This window comes from Malaclemys terrapin, chromosome 11, assembly GCF_027887155.1.
Source record: "Malaclemys terrapin pileata isolate rMalTer1 chromosome 11, rMalTer1.hap1, whole genome shotgun sequence".
In the NCBI taxonomy this organism is placed as follows: Eukaryota; Metazoa; Chordata; order Testudines; family Emydidae; genus Malaclemys; species Malaclemys terrapin.
This window is the reverse complement of record NC_071515.1, coordinates 63,330,991-63,355,590: the sequence shown is the minus strand read 5'-3', so window position 1 is coordinate 63,355,590 and position 24,600 is coordinate 63,330,991. Positions and strand designations below refer to the sequence as shown.

Below are 24,600 nucleotides of genomic sequence, written 5' to 3'. Positions count from 1 at the left end.
TGCACATCTACTAATGTTATATATGCCATCATGTGCCAGCAATGCCCCTCTGCCATGTACATTGGCCAAACCGGACAGTCCCTACGGAAAAGAATAAATGGACACAAATCGGACATCAGGATTGGTAACATACAAAAGTTTGTATGTTAATCTCCCTGGTCATTCTATTACAGATTTAAAAGTCACTATCATTGAACAAAAAAACTTCAGAAACAGACTTCAAAGAGAAACAGCAGAACTAAAATTCATTTGCAAATGTAACACCATTAATCTGGGCTTGAATGGGGACTGGGAGTGGCTGGCTCATTACAGAAGCAGCTTTTCCTCTCCTGGCATTGACACCTCCTCATCTATTATTGGGAGTGGACTACATCCACCCTGATTGAATTGGCCCTGTCAACACTGGTTCTCCACTTGCGAAGTAACTCCCTTCTCTCCATGTGCCAGTATATAATGCCTGCATCTGTAACTTTCACTCTATGCATCTGAAGAAGTGAGGTTTTTACCCACGAAAGCTTATGCCCAAATAAATCTGTTAGCCTTTAAGGTGCCACCAGACTCCTTGTTTTTGTAGATACAGACTAACATGGCTACCCCGATACTTGATTTCCATGTCAGTTACTTGAACATATACATAACCTTAGATTAAGTCTTAACTGCCTACGATTCTGAAGCCTCTGATCAAGTGTGACTGTTACTTGGCTTTGCATTTTAGTCTGTCCTCATGCTCTGGTTGTAAGAGGGGACATGAAAGTAACTATACACTGTTTTTCACAAGTGTCTCATTATCTGGAGAACTGCAAAGTAGGTCATGTTTCAATATTTTATTTCTTGTAGGATTGTTAGTAAAGGTATGAATACGCACTGAGGCCTTCTCTGTCTGACCAAGGAAATGCAACTTTTAGAATAATTGGGACTGTCTTTATTAAATATTTAAGTAAGTGAATTTTCAGAATGTCAGTGTAAATGCGCAGAATATATCTCAACATCCTCAACAGAATGTAAAGACCCTCAGTTAGCTCAAATCTCATGCTCTTCTTGGGTAAAGTAAAATTCTAATAAATCATAAACCACAATATAAGCTTCCTCCCTCAACTTGGTTCTCCCTCAGTTTTTCTCTCCAGAAACAACTCTGTTCTAGCCCCTTAGGACTCTCTGTTCAGAGGGACGCTCACCTTCCCTATATCCCCTCTTCAAGTGACAAAGCACACCTACTACGCAAGTCAGATGAATTTTTGCAGCTTTATACAGGGTTCTACCACCTCTGAAAATATGGGTTGACAGAACATTGCTGTGACAGTTTTCTGGTAAAATATTGTGACTTAGGAGCTTTGGAATATTTTACCATAAATTTCATGTTTTTAATAAGGCTTAACATTTGGTTCATGTTTCCCTTCTGAAAGGTAGATGCAACAATCAAAATAATAAAGCAAAGAGTTTCTTGGGAAGGAGCAAGAAGATAAAAATGTAATTATGGAAATGGAAAATCTTAAGCAGTGGGGGAAGAATACATAGAGAAAGTAAGGAGGAACGAGGTATGCTGAATTATTTAATAATAATGGATTAGCAGCATTCATAACTCATAAAGATAGAACAAAAATACTTGGACATGGATGTCGGAAATATAGAGCACTTGTTAGATTTTTTAAATATGTAAACAACAGAAAAGCTACCAATACCTGATACACCTTCATGATATTAACTGTGCCCTCTCCATTCTGATCTGGAGATCCTTGATTCTGCAGTAGATTTCTCACCGTCTCCTCCATCCTGGAGAATGAAAATACAAAAACATTTTAAAGGTCAGAAATCTCTGCATGTGGATAAGACATGTAGTGTTAGGGTCATTTAAAGGACAAAATACATCATTCTACTGTCTACTAGCAAATTAATATTCATAGGATATCCTGGTCTTGGAACTTTCTTCACTTCTATACTGGAGCCTATGATTAACACATTTAAAGGGCTTCTTTACCTTTTACATGTGTAGGGTAGTGAGAGCTTCCTTTTTATGTGAGCTACAAAGGGAGTTTAATAAACATCAGACAACATATGCAGCTAGCAGGCATCTTCTTGATGTCAGTGTTGTAGCAGCAGCAGAATGATAAAATTAATGCCATCTAAAAAAATCATTCATGATTTTCCAGAAAAGTACAGGAGTACTTGTGGCACCTTAGAGACTAACAAATTTATTTGAGCATAAGCTTTCGTGGGCTACAGCCCACTTCTTCAGATGCATAGAATGGAACATATATTGAGGAGATATATATACACATACAGAGAGCATGAAAAGGTGGGAGTTGTCTTACCAACTCTGAGAGACCAATTAAGTAAGAGAAAAAAACTTTTGAAGTGATAATCAAGATAGCCCAGTACAGACAGTTTGATAAGAAGTGTGAGAATACTTACAAGGGGAGATAGATTCAATGTTTGTAATGGCTCAGCCATTCCCAGTCCCTATTCAAGCCCACGTTGATTGTATCTAGTTTGCATATCAATTCCAGGTCAGCAGTTTCTCCCTGGAGTCTGTTTTTGAAGCTTTTCTGTTGCAAAATTGCCACCCGCAGGTCTGTCATTGAATGACCAGACAAGTTAAAGTGTCCTCCTACTGGTTTTTGAGTGTTATGATTCCTGATGTCAGATTTGTGTCCATTAATTCTTTTGCGTAGAGACTGTCCGGTTTGGCCAATGTACATGGCAGAGGGGCATTGCTGGCACATGATGGCATATATCACATTGGTAGATGTGCAGGTGAACGAGCCTTTGATAGTATGGCTGATGTGATGAGGTCCTATGATGATGTCATTTGAATAGATATGTGGACAGAGTTGGCATCGGGCTTTGTTGCAAGGATAGGTTCCTGGGTCAGTGTTTTTGTTTAGTGATGTGTGGTTGCTGGTGAGTATTTGCTTCAGGTTGGGGGGTTGTCTGTAAGCGAGGACAGGTCTGTCTCCCAAGATCTGTGAGAGTGAGGGATCATCTTTCAGGATAGGTTGTAGATCTTTGATGATGCGCTGGAGAGGTTTTAGTTGGGGGCTGAAGGTGACAGCTAGTGGTGTTCTGTTATTTTCTTTGTTGGGCCTGTCTTGTAGGAGGTGACTTCTGGGTACTCATCTGGCTCTGTCAATCTGTTTTTTCACTTCAGCAGGGGGGTACTGTAGTTTTAAGAATACTTGATAGAGATCTTGTAGGTGCTTGTCTCTGTCTATGGTATGTTCCAGGATAACTGAAATAAAATTTCTTATAATTTTCCCACTCCATGTATGTTTGGTTTACATTCAAGTAAACCTCACAACTAGAACTCTGTGAAAATGTGTCAGTAACATTTACAAGTGTGTTGATAACTCGCCTTCTGAAGGATTGAGAAAGTGGGCATACCTTACTGCTCTGTTTTTTCCCCTCTTCACTTCAGTCCACTACAATCTGTGGCCCCCAAATTAAAAGTTTAATGTTAAAGCAGTAGTAGTGGGAGCAGGATCCTTTATGGTCCTGCTGCAAAAAGGGGTTGAGGTGGGCTGTCACTCATAATATACCACCAACCCAGTGAAGAGATCCAGGTGTAGGAGTGGGGAGCAAACTAGTTGATCTTGAAGGCTTTTGAGGTGTTTTGGAATGAAGTAAAAGCGAACTTGATTTCCTCCTGGCACTGAGGGTCGAGGATGGCCTGCACTGCAGAAGGAGTGCCTGAAGAAGACTAATTCAGACACAGTTCTATGAATGGGTGCAGTATGTTCTCCCTCTTAGCACAGCAATGCTAGCTAGTGTGGAGGGAGGTAGAGTGCGAAGACTGGGATCATGGCTCGTTCTGCAATAGAGGCACAAGTGCACTGCTTGGTAACCTTTTCCCCACTTACATCCCATGTAGGGCTGGCCACAATCTGCCATTATAACATCATGAGAGTTTAGTCAATCTCAGCTCAGACATTAAAAAAGAAAGAATGTTTGTGCTATTATGCTGGTAGGTATTAATGGCTTCCATCAAGCATGCCTTTGATCGATCTGCAATCACAGAGCTTGTTAAAGCTGATGGGCATGCTAGCTACTCTTATTTCAGGCTGAATGGAAGAAGCAATTGGGCTCCTTTATTGAGTAAGATGGCTTTAGATAATGGAAGACACTGTCCAAGGCACTAGGCCACATGCAGGGCTAATCAAAAATCAAGCCATGTGGGTAAAGGGGTTCCACAGGGACTGATTGCTAGTGCAGGGGCTAGGGCTTTGATTGGTTGCAGATGTGTTTGTCCAAGTGTATCAGAAGCAGAAACAACCAGAGAGCCAGAGAAGCTGTCATGAGTGTGACCTTGCAGGGAGTAGACAGAGCTCACTGGATTACAAGACTGACTGGAAAAGCAGTCTTAGAGATTGTGAGTAAGGAAACAACCTGCTTCTGTTTGTTCCTACTAAGTTCACAGAAACAGGACTTTGTGAACCTTCTTTGTAATTAAAAAGGACTGCACCAAAGAAATACCTGACTCTCTAATGGAAACAACCCAGTAAGGCCCCAAATGTTAGCTACCCGGACAAGGGGCAACAGTGCCATCCTTACATAATCTAGGTGCACCTGCTTGTCATTCGAGTCTTTCAGTCTGATCAGAATCAGTAGTTACTAATCTAATGACAACATTCCTGCTTGCTTAGTTCTCTCTTTTATAGTCATCCAGCAACATCCTACTTCCTGAGAAGCAGGCACTGTGAGGCATTCATCCTAGTCAGATGCCCAGTGACATTTCCCTTATTTTTATTATATTTTTTTAGTTGATGTGAATGTTTTTGCATTGCCAGAATGCACACGGAACAGTTGGACCATCTGTTGACCAAATGTGAATAAGAATAAGCCAGCTCTAATCTCCAGTGCAGACAGTGGTACATAGTTTTTCAGTGGCAGACTGGAACCATTTCTGCTCATCGGCTGACCTTAATCAGAGCCTTTTTACTCAGGAGGCCAAATCCTTTTGCTTCAGAATATAATCCATAAAAGACGACAAATATTTTAATTCCTAAAATGTGAACCCCTAATTTTTAAAGTTATTAATATAGCAGGGTCTCTTTCTACTGATATATATTTATAATATTATGAAAAGCCCATGCAAATGAATAAAGAGACTTAAATCAGAAAAGAAAACGAGGAACAGATCCACCTCTCACTAAAGTTAATGGGAGTTTTGTCATTGAATTCTGTATTAGCAGGATCAAGGACAATAATATGAATGAAAAACAATGTAGGTGCAAAAAATCAAACCACCTATGAAAAAGAATTGTGAAAAGCACTATAATAGAAGTCATTTGTTGCATGATAGCTTCTCTTAGCCTATTTTCTGGGCACAGACAATTAGGTTGACTGTCCTGGATTGCTTCTGTGTGTGTGTGTATAAAGCAGAAACTTATTTTCTCTAAGAACTTTGTAGGGATTGGCTGTACACTGTTCTATTTGGAGTATAGTGATCAGATACTCTTAGCAAAACTCCAATTTACACTGGCAGAACAAAATACAAACTCACCCAGACGACAGGCAGAGTTGTTCTAACTAGAGGTTAAATATAGTTTTTTTGTTTGTTTGTTGATATTAAAGAAATGTATAAAGACAAGCTTGATTATCTGTAATGCTGATTCAGCCTGTACAATGAAATTTACTTTAGATTTCCAAAGGTCCTGATTTCCCTTTAATCAGGTATCAGTGGAAGAGTACGAGGAGAAAGAATAAACAGACATCTGCCAAAAAGGCAAGTCAAATGCCCTTAGATTCAGCTTTAGCAAAGTTTGTCAGGCACTGCCATTGTGGTTTACCGACTGCTATTGCTAGCATTCCTTTTTTATTTGAATCCCGGTCTTCCATTTTAGGAGGAACTGCTTAACCAAACATGCTGCACCACAATAATTTAATCTGCTTCCTCATTAAATCAGCATTCAGTGCTTCTAATTTATGAGAGCATTAATAAAAGTTAATTGTTATATTATAATCTACATTAGTCTGCACAATTAAAGTATATGCCAGTAAAATTTAATACACTATTTTAAAGTTTGTCCAGGCCCTCCCCGCAATCCAGTTTGAGAAAGAGCCTCTTGCCCCCAGGAATTAGTTCTCTAGTGAGGCCTTCCCATGGCCGACTTTATCTGGGAGATAGCATATAAATTTTGAACCACAGTGACATTGATGAACTATATAGTTGTCAGTCATGTCTGATGATGACATCACAGCATCTTGTGTGTGCTCTTGTGGCTGTACAATCCGATCTGCAAGGAGCAAGGTCACAGTAGGTGTCACACAAAAATGTCTCCCATTGAAAACGTGGCATGATGCTTGGCCCTTTTTTCAACCAGTTTTTCACAGATGTTTTTCTCAAAGTGTTCACAAACTTTATTGATAGTTTCTCTCCATTCAGGTCTGCCTGTGGCTGTGTCTTCTAAGTTATTGATATTTATGCTGCTTGAGTTGAGATTCTGCTTAAGGATGTCTTTGAATTGTTTATGTTAGTCACTCAGTCCAAGTACACTTACGCCAAAGATTTTCATTTTTCTGATAAAAGCATTAACCTTCCCTACCCTTGTATTTTCCTGTAAGTTTCATTTTCTTTTCAGGGCACTGTGCTGCTAAAAATATGTGCATTACAGCACCATACGGGACGAAGTCCACATATACACAAAACCCATTCAACATTTCAGGAAATAAATCTCATAAAGACAGAGAGAGAGAGTGCGTGCACAGATACAATTTGTCTTCCATTCGGTTCATCAGTACTAATGCTTGCCAACTGGGAAATGCCAGGTCAGAGACTGCTGCATTGGAACATTCCAGATCAGGCTCTGAGCAGATAATTCAGCCCTGCAGTATTCCCCAAACAATAAAATAGACCTTAGTATCCACTCTGGTCTAGCACTTAAAACTTCTTTTGCATCACCCCAACCAATACCTCCCGTCCCCCTCCAAAGAAGTAATAGGAGGATACATTCATTTACTATTTGTATTATAGTAATACCTAGATGTCCCAACTGAGATGAGGGTCCTATCATGCTAGACATTGCACTATTTTATATATAGTGCAATGAAGTAGACAAAACAGCAAAGGATGGGAGAGAAAACAGAGGCACAGCAATGTAAAGTAACTTGCCCAAGATCACAGGTAATGCTGTGAGTAGAACTCAGGGGTGAAATTCTGGCCTCACTGAAGTTAATGGCAAAATTCTACTGACTGAGCTCCAGTCTAATGCCCTATATATTGGAGGAAGCTATTTCCCCCCATTAATGTGTTTTGGATTTTAGAAAAATGTACACGTTCTCATTTTTTATAAATAAATACAAATACATGTGCAAAGAAAGCTTGTGTCAAATCAGATTTAGTTTATGCTCTTAAGTTTGATCTGTACTCCTACCCCATGCACCACATAAAATTACACAGTAGGTCAGAGATCTCAAAACATCAATAACACTGAAACAAACTAGACATCCTTGCTGTAAAAGTAGATTTCGAATCTTTAAACAGAGATTATGTGCATGTGTGCGCTTATCTCTCTCTATATATATATATTTATATATACACACACATTACATAGTCTTTAATTTGGTAAAAATACTTTAAAAAAAAATAAAAAAACCCACTTTGGCACAGAGAGAGACTGCAGGCTTGAATTCACTGATGGGTATGTTATGCCATTAAAACCAACCAAAAGTGTTAGTCTCATTTTGAATGCAGTTTCATAGCCATTCCAAGAACATCTGCATGTGTGAACAGAGAAATATCTGTGTGTTTATTAGTAGTAGTGATGGTGCTGTGTGGAACACAGCAACTTTTGAAAGGATGAAGTGGATACAGAGAAGTGCAAGGTGAAAACTAGGTCTGTCATCGATGACTATTTGTGGAAATTCTCTGAATGTTAACAAACTGTTCTCATGTGTTTTCACACCACACGGCATGCTTCATGACATTTTCAGGCTCATAGGGTGTCTACACTACAAAATTAGGTCGATTTTATAGAAGTCGATTTTTAGAAATCAATTTTATACAGTCGATTGCGTATGTCCACACTAAGCGCATTAAGTCGGCAGAGTGCGTCCTCACTATTGTGGCTAGCATCGACCTACGGAGCTGTGCACTGTGGGTAGCTATCCCACAGTTTCTGCAGTCTCTGCCACCCATTGGAATTCTGGGTTGAGCTCCCAATGCCTGATGGGGCAAAAACATTGTTGCAGATGGTTTACATGTCATCAGTCACCCCTCCCTCTGTGAAAGCAACAGCAGACAATCGTTTCATGCCAGACACCAGGGTGATTAGAAGAGCACAGCAAGGCACGCTGCGCATCAGAGAGGCTTTGAAAACCAGTTTCATGACTGGCCAGGCTTCGGTGTGACAGGTGTGTGTGTTTCTCCTTGATGCAAACCCACCTCTTTGTTGATTTTAATTCCCTGTAAGCCAACCACCCGCCCCCTTTGAAATAAAGTAACTATTGTTTTGAAACCATGCATTCTTTCTTTATTAAAAAAAATGAGATAACGGACAAGGTAGCCCAGGTGGGGTGGAGTGGAGGGAAGGACAAGGCCACATTGCTTATTGCAGCCACACTAAAAATCAAACTGTTTGAATGACAGCCTTCTGTTGCATGGGCCATCCTCTGCAGTGGAGTGGGTAGGTGCCCGGAGCCTCCCTCCCCCACCCCCGCATTCTTGGGCGTCTGGGTAAGGAGGCTATGGAACATGGGGAGGAGGGTAGGCAGTTATACCGTGGATGCAGTGGGGGTCTGTGCTCTTGTTGGCTTTCCTGCAGCTCCAACAGATGCTTCATCATGTCTGTTTGCTCCCCCATTAGCCTCTGCTCTTCCAGCTCACTTAATTCTTTCCTTGCCTCTGCCACTGAATGCCTTCATGCATTAAGCTGTGCCCTATCAGTGCGGGAGGACTGGATGAGCTTGGAAAACATGTCATCACGAGTGCATTTTTTTTTCACCTTTTAATCTGTGATAACCTCAGGGACAGAGATGATGGGGGTGCGTAGAAACATTCTACGCTCTACGATTCTGGGGGGACTGCATAGTCACCTGTGCTGCTGAGTTCGCCATGCTGACCAAACAGGAAATGAAATTAAAAAGTTCCCAGGGCTTTTCCTGTGTACCTGGCTAGTGCATCAGAGTTCAAAGTGCTGTCCGGAGCGGTCACAATGGAGCACTCCATCGATTTGCGTCCCCACTACCCCAAATTCAACCCAGCAAAGTCAATTTTAGCATTACTCCCCTCGCCAGGGAGGAGTACAGAAGTTGATTTTAGGAGCCCTTTAGGTCGACGGAACAGGGTTGGTTGTGTGGACACATTCATTTTTAAATCGACCAAAGGCAGCTAAATTCGACCTAACCCTGTAGTGTAGACCAGACCATATTATATAGTTTTCTAGTAGACACACAAGAGTGCTATCCACAGAACTGATGGCAGGTGGAGGCAAGCAAAGAAGAGGAAGGGATTTTATTCCATGAGGAATTACCATTATTTGTTTTTAGTCTACAAGTATCCTGCAGAGTTTTCTGAGTCTATCAAAAGGTTTCTCATCTCATAACAGAGATTACATCACCTACATTTGTTTGAGTCCTGATGATTATGTACTCAAGAATTATTCTTTATCAGGGACCATCTCTATTCCAGTAATAACTTCCTCTTATCATGGCATCAACACTTCCAAAAGTCCTGTGATTTTTGAGGTACTTTTAAGGGCTTTAGAAACCCCTTATAGCCCTTTGAAGTTGGATATATATGGTTTTGCTTCAGTAGGACAGACTTCAGGAACTGGCCAATAATTAATCCTATTACTAATAGTACTTTTCTACAGTGCCTTGCATCCAGGGATTTCAAAGTGCTTTACAGTCATTAAAGACTACATTTTCCCATGGTTATACTCATGTAACAGAGGATGGTAGGAGTTGCCTGAGTATCTGATGACAGATTCGCCCTCAATTAATCATCACAACATCCCTTTGAGTACTATTATACCAGACTTTTGTAATTCACACACATGACTGTGAGACCCACTGCAAATTACTGAATTTTGCAAATTAGTATGTGAATAAACAAAGAAGCAGAGATGAAGATGATGCAGCACAAAATATACTCTGTTCATTCAAATGCAGCGTATCAATAACTAGAATAATTCATTGTATACTAGGAAATATGATGTCTAGTTTGTAAACATCAGCAAGCGATATATATGTAAGCAAGCACGTATTAAAGCTTTTGCTAAGAAGTGATCAGAGAATGATGGGGTTCGGTGCATGTCAATTGGTGCGTGGTTGGGAAGGTTAGTATAATTCTACTGTATACTCATTTTACATTTGAAAACTGAGGCTCAAAGAAGTAAGTGACTTGCCAAAGACATAGAACCTAGCAGTCACAAATCCTTGGTCAAAGCAATACATGACAAGACATATTCTCTGTTTTTATTTTACATTGATTCATTACGGTGACTGAGCAGACTAATGCTGTTTCCATGAGTTATCTGACTAAGTTGCATGCAGTAATACATATCGAAATAACTGCAAATGTATTGGCAGCTATGCTGTTTCTATATTATGATACTATGATGTACATTTCATATCAATAGCATAAGTTCCTGCTCACATAATTTTAAACAAATTCCAATTTGATCTGGAATGAAGAATGTTATTGAAGATCTTAGTTCTGTCTTTTTACTAGTTTGGAAGGTTTTGTACTCATACTATGGACTTAGAGTTTAAAAAGGTACCTGACAGATGTGTGTGGGGCTAAAAAGAAATAAAAATATTTCCACATTTTATAGTTATTTTGCAATACAAAGGTAATAGTTAAAATATAGAATTATTTTGATTAACTGGCTGCTATGTGTATTATTAATATTTAATGGGAGTTTTATTATATTAAAGTCTACATAAAATACCCAAACTCCTGCAGAACTAAAAGTGTTACATTTCACTGAGCTGATGCATTGTTTTTTCCTTTAATTTTTACTTGTGACTTTAATGTCCATGAAAGTAAGGTGCTAATTGTGCTAAACTAGCTATTTAGTGAATAAGGACCTCAGGATTTGGTCCCATAAAACAAGTTCTTTGTTAAAAATATAATTCTCAACAGAGAGCTGGTGTCTTGGTACCCCAGAGCCATGTACTGTAGGCATATCCTTAAGGATAAACCTCTGCAGTGCACTGCACATATGCCCTGTCATAAAGTCTGAACAAATAGGAGTGTGGGGTGGAAGTTTCCCCCACTGATCTTGGCTCCCCACAAAACCCAAGAAAAGGGCACTCTACAGGCCCTCTGTAACATGGACAAATTTGGGAGTCCAAAAATCATGATTCAGGACCCAAAACATTGCAGGATATCATGAGTTTGGCTTAAAATAAGTTTTAAAATAATACATTGGGGGATTTGTATTTTATGATTTTTAATCCTTTAAGGTTCACCTTTTCCAGCTTTTCTCTGAAAATGAGGGTTAAGAATTTTTTTTTAAATGAAAACAGATTCTCGTGTAATCACATGACTCCAGGAGCTGCGGACTTTCAGAAAAACATCAAATATCATGAGACACACAAAGTCTCATGAGTCAGCAACACTGCATGAATAACAAATGAATAGTACAAGTGAGTTCTACAGTAGCGAAGGTGCAAACCACATGATCTTACAGCCTGATGATAATCCCTATCCACATATTACATGTATAGAATTCAGACTCCTGGCAGGTACAGTCTGGATTTATATGTGGGGCCAGAATTTGGCTTTTGTTTTCTCCCCTCTAACATAATCTGATTGGGGATTTTCAAGTAGCTAAACCTAAACAGAGAGGACTAGGTTTTGCCTGGCTGCTGTGATGTGAGTAAGAAGCCTTCCTCTCCTTGCCCTCTCTTTGCTTCAGCAGGGCCCAGACTCAGCAGAGCACAAGGACTGCTGACTTGTAGTACCCCATGAACAAGAAACCACAGTGAGGAGGGGAATATATTTGCTCTTCCAATCTCCACTGACCAGCAAAGCTGGATGGGGACAGAGAGAGGAGTATGCTGCATCAAGTTAAGTCCTCTTATGTGCATGGAAAGTCCATGAGGGACAGTACTTTCTGATCTCACACATACTCCAGGATGATGCCCCTTAATGTAGAGCTCTGCCTTAAAATACAATTGAGACTAGAGGTGAGGAATAACTAGTGAAATAAATAGCAGTTCTCCTGTTCTAAAAAGTACCTTCCTTATTCTAAAAAGTTTTACTAATATGGATGATGTATTTAATAATTTCTCTACATAACAGTAGCAAAGAAATCTACATTTCAGGTATTAAATTTCAGGTAGTTAAAAACAAACAAGAGAACAAGTTGTTCCAGAGACTTGTAAGAAGGAGAAGGCTTAATTTTAATTTAATGCTCTTAGTCTTCACCAAATTTGAGCAATGTAGCAAAATGGTTGAGCAAGTAATAAGTAGTTAGAATAATGGTCTCCAAGGGCTTAATTATTTGTATCATGTTAGGCAGCAATAGTCTCCCTAAAAATGATATTGACAGCTCTTCTACAACCAAACCATTGATAATGAGGCAGTAAAAATACAGCTTCTATACATCATGACTGAATATGCCCTGAAGATGGCTGAAAAAGCCTTAAATACATCATACAGGTCTGGACGTTGATGTAAAGTAGGTGCAGAATTTAACCATTTGTGAAATTGACTTTACAAAAGAATTTTGTAGTCAATATTTTGTCATTAACAGTTTTAATGCTGCACATTCCAAGCACCCAGACCAGGAAAAATCCTGTTATACATTGTTGCTCATATCTTCCTAATTGTGCTGCTGTACCACAGCCATTATCCTATTTTATCAGGCAACGATGGAAAAAAGAAAACCCACATTAGGCTTCAAGGGCCAAATCCATCCATGTGGTAACCCCATTGGCTTCTATGACATTTCCTTGGGGAAGAATTGGACTCAGTGCTTTAAAAATATTTACCATTATAATTAAAAAGCAATCGCTTCTCGGCTCTCTATGAGCTGAGGGGTGAAAACATTATCTTCTCTCCAAGTGTGCAGTGTATTTGATTGAGATACTTGAAAAAATAATGAAAAATATCTAGTAATGGTGGGCGAGATGCTACTGTTCTTACAGTGAGTAGTGCCTTACTCTGGGAGTAGCCCTATATATTACAGGGTTTATAATGGTTAAAACACAAAAAGAGGGGAAACCAGACTATGTGGTGTTCTTCACAAGGCTTGAATGGAGCTGCTATAGAAAGGATGCTGGCACTTTATTTCTGTCTCCTGTACCAACTATTCCAGCTCTCTCCTTTGTTGCTGAAGCTGTGCAGAACACTTCCCCTCTCACAGTCCTCAGGTCTAGCCCACGCCCACCCACTGATTACCAGGGCCATTAGCATGAGGCCAATAAGCAGATGGGGATGGGGAAAGGAAGCTTTGTCAGAGGTAAATAGTGGCCAAAATGCAAGAGAAAGACATGGAGAGGGAAAGGTGAGAGGCCCTGAAGAACCTCACTCCATGGATCAGGCCCACCCAGAAGCACAGCAGCAAGGCAGACCAAGATATAGCAGGGTGGGGGAAGAGACAGACATTGGGTGGGGGATAAAAGGGGAAGACAAAGGAAGAGGTATACTGATGCGAAGGGGATTGAAAGAGAGAGAGAAAGAAGGGGAAGGTGGGAATACTGAAAAGCGGAGGCAAGAAAAAGACTTGGGGACCAGGGAAGAAAACAGAAAAGGGAGAGAGAAGAAAAGGAAAGTGGAAAAGAGATGGAAGAACTGGAAGGAAAGAGTATGATGGTACAAATGAGATGCAAGGAAAGAAAACGAATGGAAAAGAAGAAAAACAAGGAAGTAAGACATGAAGGAAGAGAAAACATGAGAACATTCAGACACCTTTACGGTTGAAAAGGGTTATTTTATTTATTTTCAGCATGTTTTATTTTACTTCCTTTGCGGGAAAGGGAGAGTCATAAGGACGGGGACTCCACTCCAATGGAAAATCATTTAGATGAGCTGTGAGAGTGGAGGAGGATTTTTGGCCTGATTGAAGAGTGAAAGCCATTCCTCACTTACTCCCCCTTTTCAAGCACTTACTCTTTAAGCATCTATCTTCAGCACAGCACGAGGTACATTTTCAAACTGCTGTGTGGGTTTTTAGCCATGCAGCTCCCATTGAGTTTAATGGGAGTCCTGTGGATGAACCCTCATTTGAAGCTTTCAAATTGTACTCCAAAATGTCTAAATAACGTACTATTTGAACATTAACTTTTCATATGGCAGGAGTGAAGTAAAACAAGGACAGAAGGATTTTTAAAGCTATATCATTCTGTTTTGCAATATGTATTGGGAAGCTCACCAGGGTTTAGTTAAAATATTTAACACAAACTTATCCACCTCTAGGATTTAGTTTTCATAATGATTAAAATAAAATTACTCATATGTGTTTTTAAATGGAGAACATAAATCAACCCATGCAGCATTTTTCCCCACAGAGGAAAGATGGTCCAGTGGTTAAGGCACTAGTCTAGGACTTGGGAGACCTCTGCTAAAGTCTCTACTCTGCCACATACTTGCTCTGTGACCTTGGGAAGTTATTTAGCCTCCCTTTGCCTCAGTTTCCCATCTGTAAAATGTCATAGTTCCCTACCTCACAGGCGTATTGTGTGGATAAATAAATTTAATATTTGAGGTACTCAGATACTAAGGTAATGAAGGCCATAGATGTACCTGAGGTAAATTTATTCAGATATGGCAAGAATACAGGGGCGTTCACTTCCCAATCAAAATGCTTTCATTTTCTTCCCTCTAGAGGATGGGGTCTTCCTCATGCTTGGGACTGAAAAACACGTGTGGTAGTCCTGGAATGTTTAAACCACCACTGCCCATGTTCTTCCTGTCCTACAAACAGAATCCAGTCTCTAATATAGTCATCTTTCACTAGAAGATTATTCAAAATAAATCTAAGCAGGTACAATTTTATCTGATGTTTACATGTCCAAGTATTTGATGATCATATTCTTATACTCTTATTCATGTTGAGTAGCAACTTTACTCCATTACTTGTGAATTAAGATACTATTGTAAGTAATAACATGAGTAAGCATTATTAGAGGGTGGCCCTCAATTAGTATTCTAATGAAGAAAATGGGTGAAATGGCACGCATAACAACACATCTAAACTTGTGGGGCCAGATCCTCTATTGCAGGCAATGTAGCTATGCCAATTTACACCAGCTAAGAATCCAGCCCATGAATCTCGGGGGGGGGGGGGGGGAAGAGGGGAGGGTGGAAGGAAATTAGCTTACATTTGAGCATCTGCTATGGCTCTATTTTACTTGTAAGTCTCCCTGGATGAGTGTGTGCTGGCAAGTGGGTAATGAAGTCTTACAGTGATGTGATCATGTCACTTGAACTGGAATCCATCTTTAACCTGGTGCTTTTCCATTGAGAAGGAAGTGGGTGGGAACCCAGAGAGGGACAAAGGATTCCCGCTTTATGCAAAAGATAAATAAATGGGTCAAACAGAAGAAAAGAGGAGCCATCATGAGGAATCCCCTAGCTACCACCTGAGCTGGAACAAGGGCTGTGCCAGGGGAGAGGACTGTGCCCAGACTAGGAAGGCATCCAGTCTGTGAAAGAGACTTATTGAAACATCTCTCAGGGTGAGATTTTATCTGGACTCAGTTGTATTACTGTATTAGGCTTAGATTTGCATGTTTTATTTTATTTTATTTTATTTTACTTGATAATTCACTTTGTTCTGTCTGTTATTACTTGGAACCACTTAAATCCTACTTTCTGTATTTAATAAAATCACTTTTTACTTGTTAATTAACTCAGAGTATGTATTAATACCTGGGGGGAGGGCAAACAGCTGTGTATACCTATATAAGCTTTATACAGAGTAAAACGGATTTATTTGGGATTTAGACCCCATTGGGAGTTGGGTATCTGAGTGTTAAAGACAGGAACACTTCTGTGGGCTGCTTCCAGTTAAGTCTGCAGTTTTGGGGCATGTGGTTCAGATCCTGGTTCTGTGTTGGAGCAGACTGGCATGTCTGGCTCAGCAAGACAGGGTGCTGGAGTCTTGAGCTGGCAGGGAAAGCAGGGGCAGAAGTAATCCTGGCACATCAGTTGGCAGTTCCCAAGGGGGTTTCTGTGATCCAACCCATCACACTAGGCAAATGGGAACTAAAAAGACTAAAAAAGCTACATGTCTACCTGCTTTGGGCCCCAACCATGCAAACTCTTTCATATGAGTAACTTAGTGCAAAGTAGTCCCACTGACTTCAATAGGACTATCCACATCTTAAAATGTGTGCAGAATCAGGGCCTTGGTAAGTTACATAGTGAACAGATAGCATATATTTACCCAAATCTGGTGGAAACAAAGCCTCACAGGAGCATCCTAACCTAAGAAATAATTTAGCAGCTTTCCTGAGGAACTCAGTTTGTTGTTCTGTAAGCAAGTATCAACACAAAGAAATGGATCCTTTTAAAACCTTAATTAAATATTACAAAAGCTGAAAAGAAGCTATCATTACCCGATACTTCTTCATTACAATGCAAAGCCCCAATTTCTGAAGAACCCAATTTAGATATCAATGTCCAGCAAGGTAGAATGGCAACAAGAAAAAAACTCCCCAAAAGAGTAGCTGTGTATGACAGTTGCCTTTGTATGTAAGAATAACCACTCAACAGCAGTAACCCACAGTTCTGGAACATTAAAAATTCTACCTGGTCTAAAGGAAGGCAGTATGCTTTGTCTTCAACAGGAACTCCGTGTTATACGCTGGAATTAGCTTGCAGGACAGGTGAACCCATGCAGGGCAGATGGAGTTCTAAGGCCTGGTCTGCACACCAGTTTTGTATTGATACATCTATGTTGATTAGGGGTTTGAATTTTAACTGATATACTGGTATACCCCTAGTGTGGATGTGATTATACTGGTGTACTGGCTATAAAGGTGCCTTATACCAATGTAGCTTATTAACCTTCCCATATGGGAATAAGTTATACAAGCACCTTTATACCAGTATAATTATGTCCATATTAGGGGGTGTTTACATCTGTAACTAGACCAGTATGGTTAAAGTAATACAAGTCCTAGGACTCCCTGCCTAATTATCTTTCTGTTTAACCAATTTAAGCTAAGGCTTGCAAATTGTGAAATATATTTAATCAGGTCTCAGTGTTATCTGTGGGGGTGGGGGGGAATCAAGCTCATTTCAGAGGCAGATGATGGAGGCTAGGTAGAGACTACAAACTTTTGGCAGAATTGTGGTCAGTTAGGGGTGTGAGGAGGTGCCATTTGTGACTGACATAGCAGTACCACCAAAAGCCCCCAGTGTGGATGTAGTTATACCAGCAAAATTGTGCTTTTGCCAGTTATGCATCCATATACAAGTACAGCTCGACCAGCAAAGCACTCCTAGTTTAGACCTGACCAGAATGTTTGTGAACTTCAAGACAATTAAAAACACTCTGGATACACATATGAATTGTGCCATCTTGCGAATAAAGTCTGATATTGTGACTAATTGTAATATCAAAAGAAAAATACAGGAAAATGCATTATTTTATCATTCAAATTTAAAGTTCATATTATCTCTAAATTATCACCACTGCTTTATTAGCTTTCTTCCATATAGCAAGCACATTTTTGTACTTATGATAACATTTCAAGACCAACATAAAATGAAGCTGTTGGCAGTATTTTTATTAACAAAGTACTAGCATAATACGCTTGTACCTATGTTAAGCTGTCTGTTAGTGTCTCATTTCAAAAGCAATTTCTTCCCTCCTATCAGTTTACTCAGTGTAACTGTCATACATTTTCTTAATCCTTGCTATCCTAAACCTTTTTTATACATTCCTCTCTGCATTCCTCTAGCATATCATGTGCTTGGAGAAATCCCTTGGCATATAGACTGAGTTTCTAATCCTGCTCAACAAAATAAACTGTCATTGTTTTGGAAATGTAAGATTTTTGCATTTTAAAATATACCACTGTGCAATCTGAGATTGCTGGAGGTTTGTGGGTAACTCATTTTTCAATTAAGGCTATGTACCCTTGTAAGATGAAACACAAGTATCATTTACTAATCAAGAGGTGTCCAATTGGAAATGAATCCATTAGCAGGAGAGATATCTGTATGTTCATTTTCAATTGTGACTCTTAAAACTATTTGCCAATAATTTGAATCTTTCTAATTTGAACAAATATCTGTTGGTTTAATCTTGTAGGATAAATCCGTACAGCTTTGGGCAAGTGGAATGCTCCTGAATTTAGTTTTTTTTTTTAACTCCCTCAGGGGCAAGTATTACAAACCACAACTAATGAGGAATTACAGAGGATTTGGAGAAAAAAGCTTATTGTTAACTTAAAATATAAGCAATTGTCTACTACTAATTTTTTGTTAGGTTTAAGACGCCATTGCTGTTTGATCAATGGGATGAATGAGCTGTGTTAAGTACCTTCTTTAGATGTAATGAAAAGGTGAGTACAAAGTGGAGGGGTATGTATGTTAATGAGCAAGTCATTGTGCCTGCAATTCTGAATACAAAAACACACTTACTGATTTGTATCTTTTGAAAAAAATCTAAAGATCCTTAATGCGCACAAATGAAATCTCTAACTTAAGTGTGCAGTTAGAAAGCCAAACCCCCTATTTTCTGTTGCTCTAGGAGCCAATCGTGACAAGAGTTTGTATTTATATAGCACCTTCCACCCACTTTAACTTACACACATTAGCCAAAATGGTCAGAAGTGACTAGTAATTTTAGGTGCCTTAATTTTTGAGCATCTACGATGAGACACTTCAAAAGAGCCTGGTTTTCACAAAGTGACGTACTCCCACCTTCTGAACATAGCTTGCTTCAACGTATCTCACATTAGACTCTCAAAAACGGAGGCAACCACAATCACTAGTCATTTTGAGAAATCTTGGGGGTGTTTTGAGTTTAGTGGCCATCTGACAGGTTACCACACCCATTTTAAAAATAGGTAAATGGAGGCTGGAAAAGATAAATGACTTATCCAGGATCACACAGTGAAAACCCACAACTGCTCCAATTATTTCAATGGGAGCAGGAACTGATAAAGCCACAGACAAAACCCAGCTGTCTTGGCTTATTCACCTGCTCTAACCACAACATCACACCAACTACTTCTGTCATTTTTGTGCAACATTTAGCACTCTATTGCCCCCACGTGTTGACTTAAAATGTTGGCTTAAGAATTTAGACCTAAATACTGACAGTTTTTAATTGCTGTTTTACTATTTACTGTTTAATATTGAAGGAACAATACAAAACATTTTGGGATAAATGTTAAATGTTTCTCCTATAGCTTTTCTAAATATCTGAACAGCATATTTTTGTGCTCTGGCAAAGGTCAGAAAGAATAACCAAAAGACGTGTGTGTCTTTTTGGCTCCTTTCTGATATGCCTTGGTACTAAGCTAAATATACAACCACAATAGAAAGAAAAAAAATCATCATGTAAATTAAAACAACATAGAAACCAGTTAACACAAAAATATTCTACTTCTAAAGATTCATTTTTCCAATTATATGCACAAACAAGTGTGATAATCCAGCTGAAATATTAATAGCCTTTTTACACGCATGACTCTGGTTAGTTACCCAGTCAACCAAAGCTTTCCTCAGTGTGAGTATGCAGCTCAAATCCTACCTCTACTTGTCTTTGCATAGTACTGTAGAATCCCTATTACACAGAGGAAGAGAAACTACAGCTTGATGTGAGGTTTGGCTGCAGCTTTAACTGCCTGATTTATTTGCAAACCTGGTATCTCTGTTATATTTTGCATTAAAAATATATCCAGAATAGTAAACCTAGCAACTTCACTAATGATTTTATGTGGAAGGCAATGATGGGTGGCAGTATAAAACCGATAGAGATAAGCCAAAATATACAACTGTATCACACAGTGCCAGACATCAGCCCAGCGGCCAGAATGAAAGAGGCAGGATTCCATGCCAGTCCTTGTGCTCCTGAATGAATCTGGTGCCACTCCTAGAAACACAGCTATGGTAAGGCAAGAGCTAGGATCATGAGCGCAGTCTTCCTTCCACACTGAACCAATTCACTGGTATGGGGCAGAGGAAGAGGAAAGGGAGTATACTGAAGCCCTCCAAAGACAGTAGCAGATAGAAATGGTTGAAATTTTTCCAACGGAACTGTTATCAGGCTGGTAAGGATTCAGGAGCCTTGAATCCCTGATAGCCCCAGCTCCCCAGCAGCCCGCCACGCAGGCTGCCAAAGAAGCCCTACCACAGAAGCCAAGGATCCAGGATCCAGGGAGCCCTAGGAGGGGGTGTGACAGGATAACAGGCAGGTTTGCAGGTTTTCATTGGGAGCCTAACTGGCTTCCATCAGAATTTCAATGAAATAGACACATTCTTGTGGAACACTTCAATTCTGTCAAGTCAGCATTTTCCTATGGGAACCTGTTCAGTCGGAAAATTTCTGATCAGCTCTATCCAGAAGGCTTTCAGTTCCATCTCAAACAGATAAACATACCCTGATTTCATCACACCTGCACTCTAATACGAAACCTTAATACAGGACACATATATGCTTTTAAATCAGCAGAACAGAACACAAGAGCTTCTATGCAGTTAGGAAGTTATTTTACCTTCACACTGCTGAAGTCAGTGATAAGGTTTCACATTACAGTACTAATTTCCTAGGGGGTTACATAGCTTTTATGTTCTTCACTATATTGCACCCCAGAGTCAGGGAGACAAGAATCTGCACCTGCCTGGGAATCTAACAGAGCAACTGGGATGTGAAAGCTGCTCCTGAATATGTCAACCCTGCTGAAAAGTGAGAGAAGCTGTGACGTGCTTCTGTAAACAGGATGTGCTTCGTGTAACATTTTATCCCTAATTAAAACGTACTTTCAGTAAGTACAGCAGGGGTTCTCAAACTGGGGGTCGGGACCTCTCAGGGGGTCGCGAGGTTATTACTTGGGGGGTCGCGAGCTGTCAGCCTCCACCCCAAACCTTGCTTTGCCTCCAGCATTTATAATGGTGATAAATATATAAACAAGTGTTTTTAGTTTATAAGAGGGGTCGCACTAAGAGGCTTGCTATGTGAAAGGGGTCACCCGTACAATAGTTTGAGAACTACTGATGTACAGCAACAGCAAACCCTCCATGTTTACCAGTGGTGACCTGTCAACTAGAGAGAACGTCTCAGAAGGAATCCAAAACTCTCTATAGTCTCTCATGAGCTTCCAGAAACTGGATACAGCCACAAGCAGCTGCAGTAGCAAGGTGTGCCTGCATTACACAAGTAGATTTGCCTACTGCTCCTCCTTTTCTGCCATTATGAATCGTACTGTTCCATGCCAATGTGAGACACCTGCAAGTGCGAAGGCCACCACCTTGGCCAACATCAATGACCTCTAGCACTAAAGAATGAGTCTTTAGAGTTTGTGCTAATGAGCCAGACTCTCAAGCTAAGAATTGTCACAGGCACTTTGAGGCATCCTCTGCGGATTGGTCACAGAGTATAGCCCATAACACAGATTACATAAGCAAAATGTGAAAAATGACTGAAATAGGAAGCATGCATATTCTCACGGTTCACTCCATAATTTATAGATTTTCATAGTTTTAAGGGGGAAAATCGATTTTAAAGAAATTTTTTAAACTATAAAAATATTTACCTTTGAATCAATAGTGTACAGAATGGCTACACAAAGGAAGCAGGATTTCTACTAATGCAATTTGAGAAAGGCAACAAATTACAAGGTATTATTTACTTTTAACTAATCCTTGTAGAATGACTTGATATTATTTACAATATTTTTGGAGGAATGGTATGAAAGTGAATTATTTATGTGTCTATATTCAGTATTCAATATGTATTCTTCAGTGTAACATAATAGAATTGGAATCACATTGACAATTTTTGCTTGAAAATTACGTAAAAGTGTAGTATTGGATATAATTTCCAATGTATAAAACGTACACCTCTCTCTTCAAATAAAAAAAAATTACTACAGAAACATCCTTTACAAGTAAAAAAAAATTTTATATGCAGTAACTGGTATGTAATAAACTTGTATTCATCTTTATTTTAAATAGTTATAGTTTTCTGGGCACTGAAAACAAATGTGCAAGAGTAATTAACATGATTTACTTCATCTAACTGGTTCTGCAATATGTAATCGAGTGTGTGTGTCTGTTTCTGACTTGAACACATTAAGGATTCTTTTTTGTCTCAAGCTGCCTATTTTTCTCTCTTCATGATCAACTTTTTATGAATACGAATCCTCATAATTTATAAAGATAACTTTATGATCATTTTCCCTGTTTCTGATATAATTCCGTACAGATGTTTAGTATTGTTCGTGGATCCATGCATCATAATACAAGACAGATCAAGCATATATCTTCTTAAAGTGATAACATTATTTGACTACACTTCCCATAAAAAATGATTATGGGGTCTGAAAAACAGCTAAGTCTTGTTTTAGTCTAGTTTTCTTTAATGCATATCTATCTGGGAGTTTTTCAGTTTCTATATCACCTAATGATAAATACCCTTTTTTTCTTTGTATGTAATAATATTGTTTCATAGTTTACCTTTGTAGTGGTAAAAATCAGGTGAAATTTAAAAAAAAAATCATTTAAATCATATAGGGCCAGATTGACTTCTTACCAGCCAGTGTCTGCTTACCAATGAGAGTAAGGAGTTCACAGCCTAGCTGCCAGTAACTAGGGGAAGGTAATTAAATCTCTGGAGCCAGATCCTGGGCTCCACTAAACACATACACTATGGCTAGATTGTCCTTTTAACTTTCGCCCTGATTAAAGGGAGATGCTTAAGTGTGTTACCCCAGCACAACCCAGAGAAGGAAGTGGGTCTTGCACCACATGAATGGCAGATGTAGGGACACTTACCTACTGCAGAGATTGGTGCTGGAGATTCACAATGTCAATTCCCTTCTTTCTTAGTCAGTTCCTTCCAAAACCCTCCCCTTACGCTTATTCTGAACCAATACCCAGCATGACATTAGGAGGCACCATTTTTGGTAAGACATAAAAGAAGGTTTTCACTACATGTTATTACAATTATAAAGGCTTCCATATAATCCGTTACTGGGTAATTATTTTCTATTTGTTGTTTCAGTTTGTGATGATATTTTTCACTGCCCAATTTAACTTGCTGAATCTTGCCAAGAGCTGTTAAACAGCTTCTGTATTTTACTCAGGCGTTGCTGCATTTGTTTGGTGAATGGAATGATCCCTGTGTATGAATAGAATGACCAGTTGATGTCTGTAAATTGATTTGGTATCCCCTAGACTGAAAATTATTATATAAAATGTATAACCACATTAAACTGCAACAAATGTATAACTTCACTACAATGTGATTCACTAATTTCCCATGCCAAGTAATATGCACACAAAAATAGTGGTCTTTCTTCTCAGCTAAGATTTCAGCAGTGAGGTCTAATATTCTCAAAAATTCATTATTTTTACAATATATTTTAGATTTCTTCATAATACACTAATTAATCCATTCTCATAAATAATTTAAATGAAAAAAATTATTTTGTGATGCATTCTCATTCTATTTTCTCACTTATAAATTCACAATGTGCGGTAACAGGCTACGGGTCTCCCCAGTCATTAGCACAAACTAGCACAGGGTAATTGTATTATTGTAAATAAAGCATTAGAAAAAAAGTGGAGGCCCAAAATTTGAGAACTATATTCTGTGAAATGGCTTTGTTCATAAATGGGCCTTATAAACCTGACTAAAATTTTTAACTAGTGGCACACAGAAAAAAATATTAATGGATAGAATTCTTAAACCCATTGAAAATTAAACCAACAAGCACTCATCTACACTCTTATATTATTCACAGCTGGGATCACATTCAAAACAAGAATAAAAACTGGCTAAAGGCCTGTCTGTGTAACATATAGAAAACTGCAGAAGTATTGAGCCAGTAATTGTATGGAAAGTTTTATTGGATGACCCCCATCTGGATGAGATACTAAAAGATCAAGACATTGTAATTTCCAGAGTCATGAGATTACTGATAGCACAAGAACTTTGGTTTTTTTTACTGATTTATGAGGGGAAAAAAGAGAGAGAGAGAAGAGATTTAGTGCAGGGTCTATTTTAGAGGACATGCTACTGCACAAAACAAAAGAGAAGGTGGTTACCATTATTGTTCACTATGGAGTTATTTTAAGAATAAGAACAAAGGGACAATTCAAGGGACATTAAAAATTCATAAGAAGAAAACTTTGAACACAAATCAGAAAATCAGATATACTTTTCATTCCATAAATTCTTACTAAATCATTTGTACATTTCCTTATTCTTAAAACACTAATCCACTTGGAAAGAGTTATATGACATAAGGATGGCTCATTGACAGAGACTCAGTATATCCTCTCATTAAAAAAACACAATGCAGAGGAGTATTAAAAAAAGTATATCTGAATCGTTAACATTCTAACTTTTGTAGGAATGATTAGCATCTTCTGCAAGTGAAGCAGGAATGTCTCCTCCAAAAAGTGCTAAGCATAGCTGCTTTGTAAAGTGATTTAAAGAAATATAGTGAATTTATAATTATTTAGATCCC

The 24,600-nt window shown here is 39.0% G+C and overlaps 1 protein-coding gene across 1 annotated transcript in view; it reads right to left on the bottom strand.

The window, feature by feature from the left end:
• NCKAP5 (NCK associated protein 5) overlaps positions 1–24,600 on the bottom strand; it is a 474,734-nt gene that overhangs the window by 205,137 nt on the left and 244,997 nt on the right. Inside the window, exon 5 of the mRNA XM_054043941.1 lies at positions 1,680–1,770. Coding sequence (XP_053899916.1) covers positions 1,680–1,770 — 91 coding nt within the window. The remainder of the gene's footprint in view (positions 1–1,679; positions 1,771–24,600) is intronic.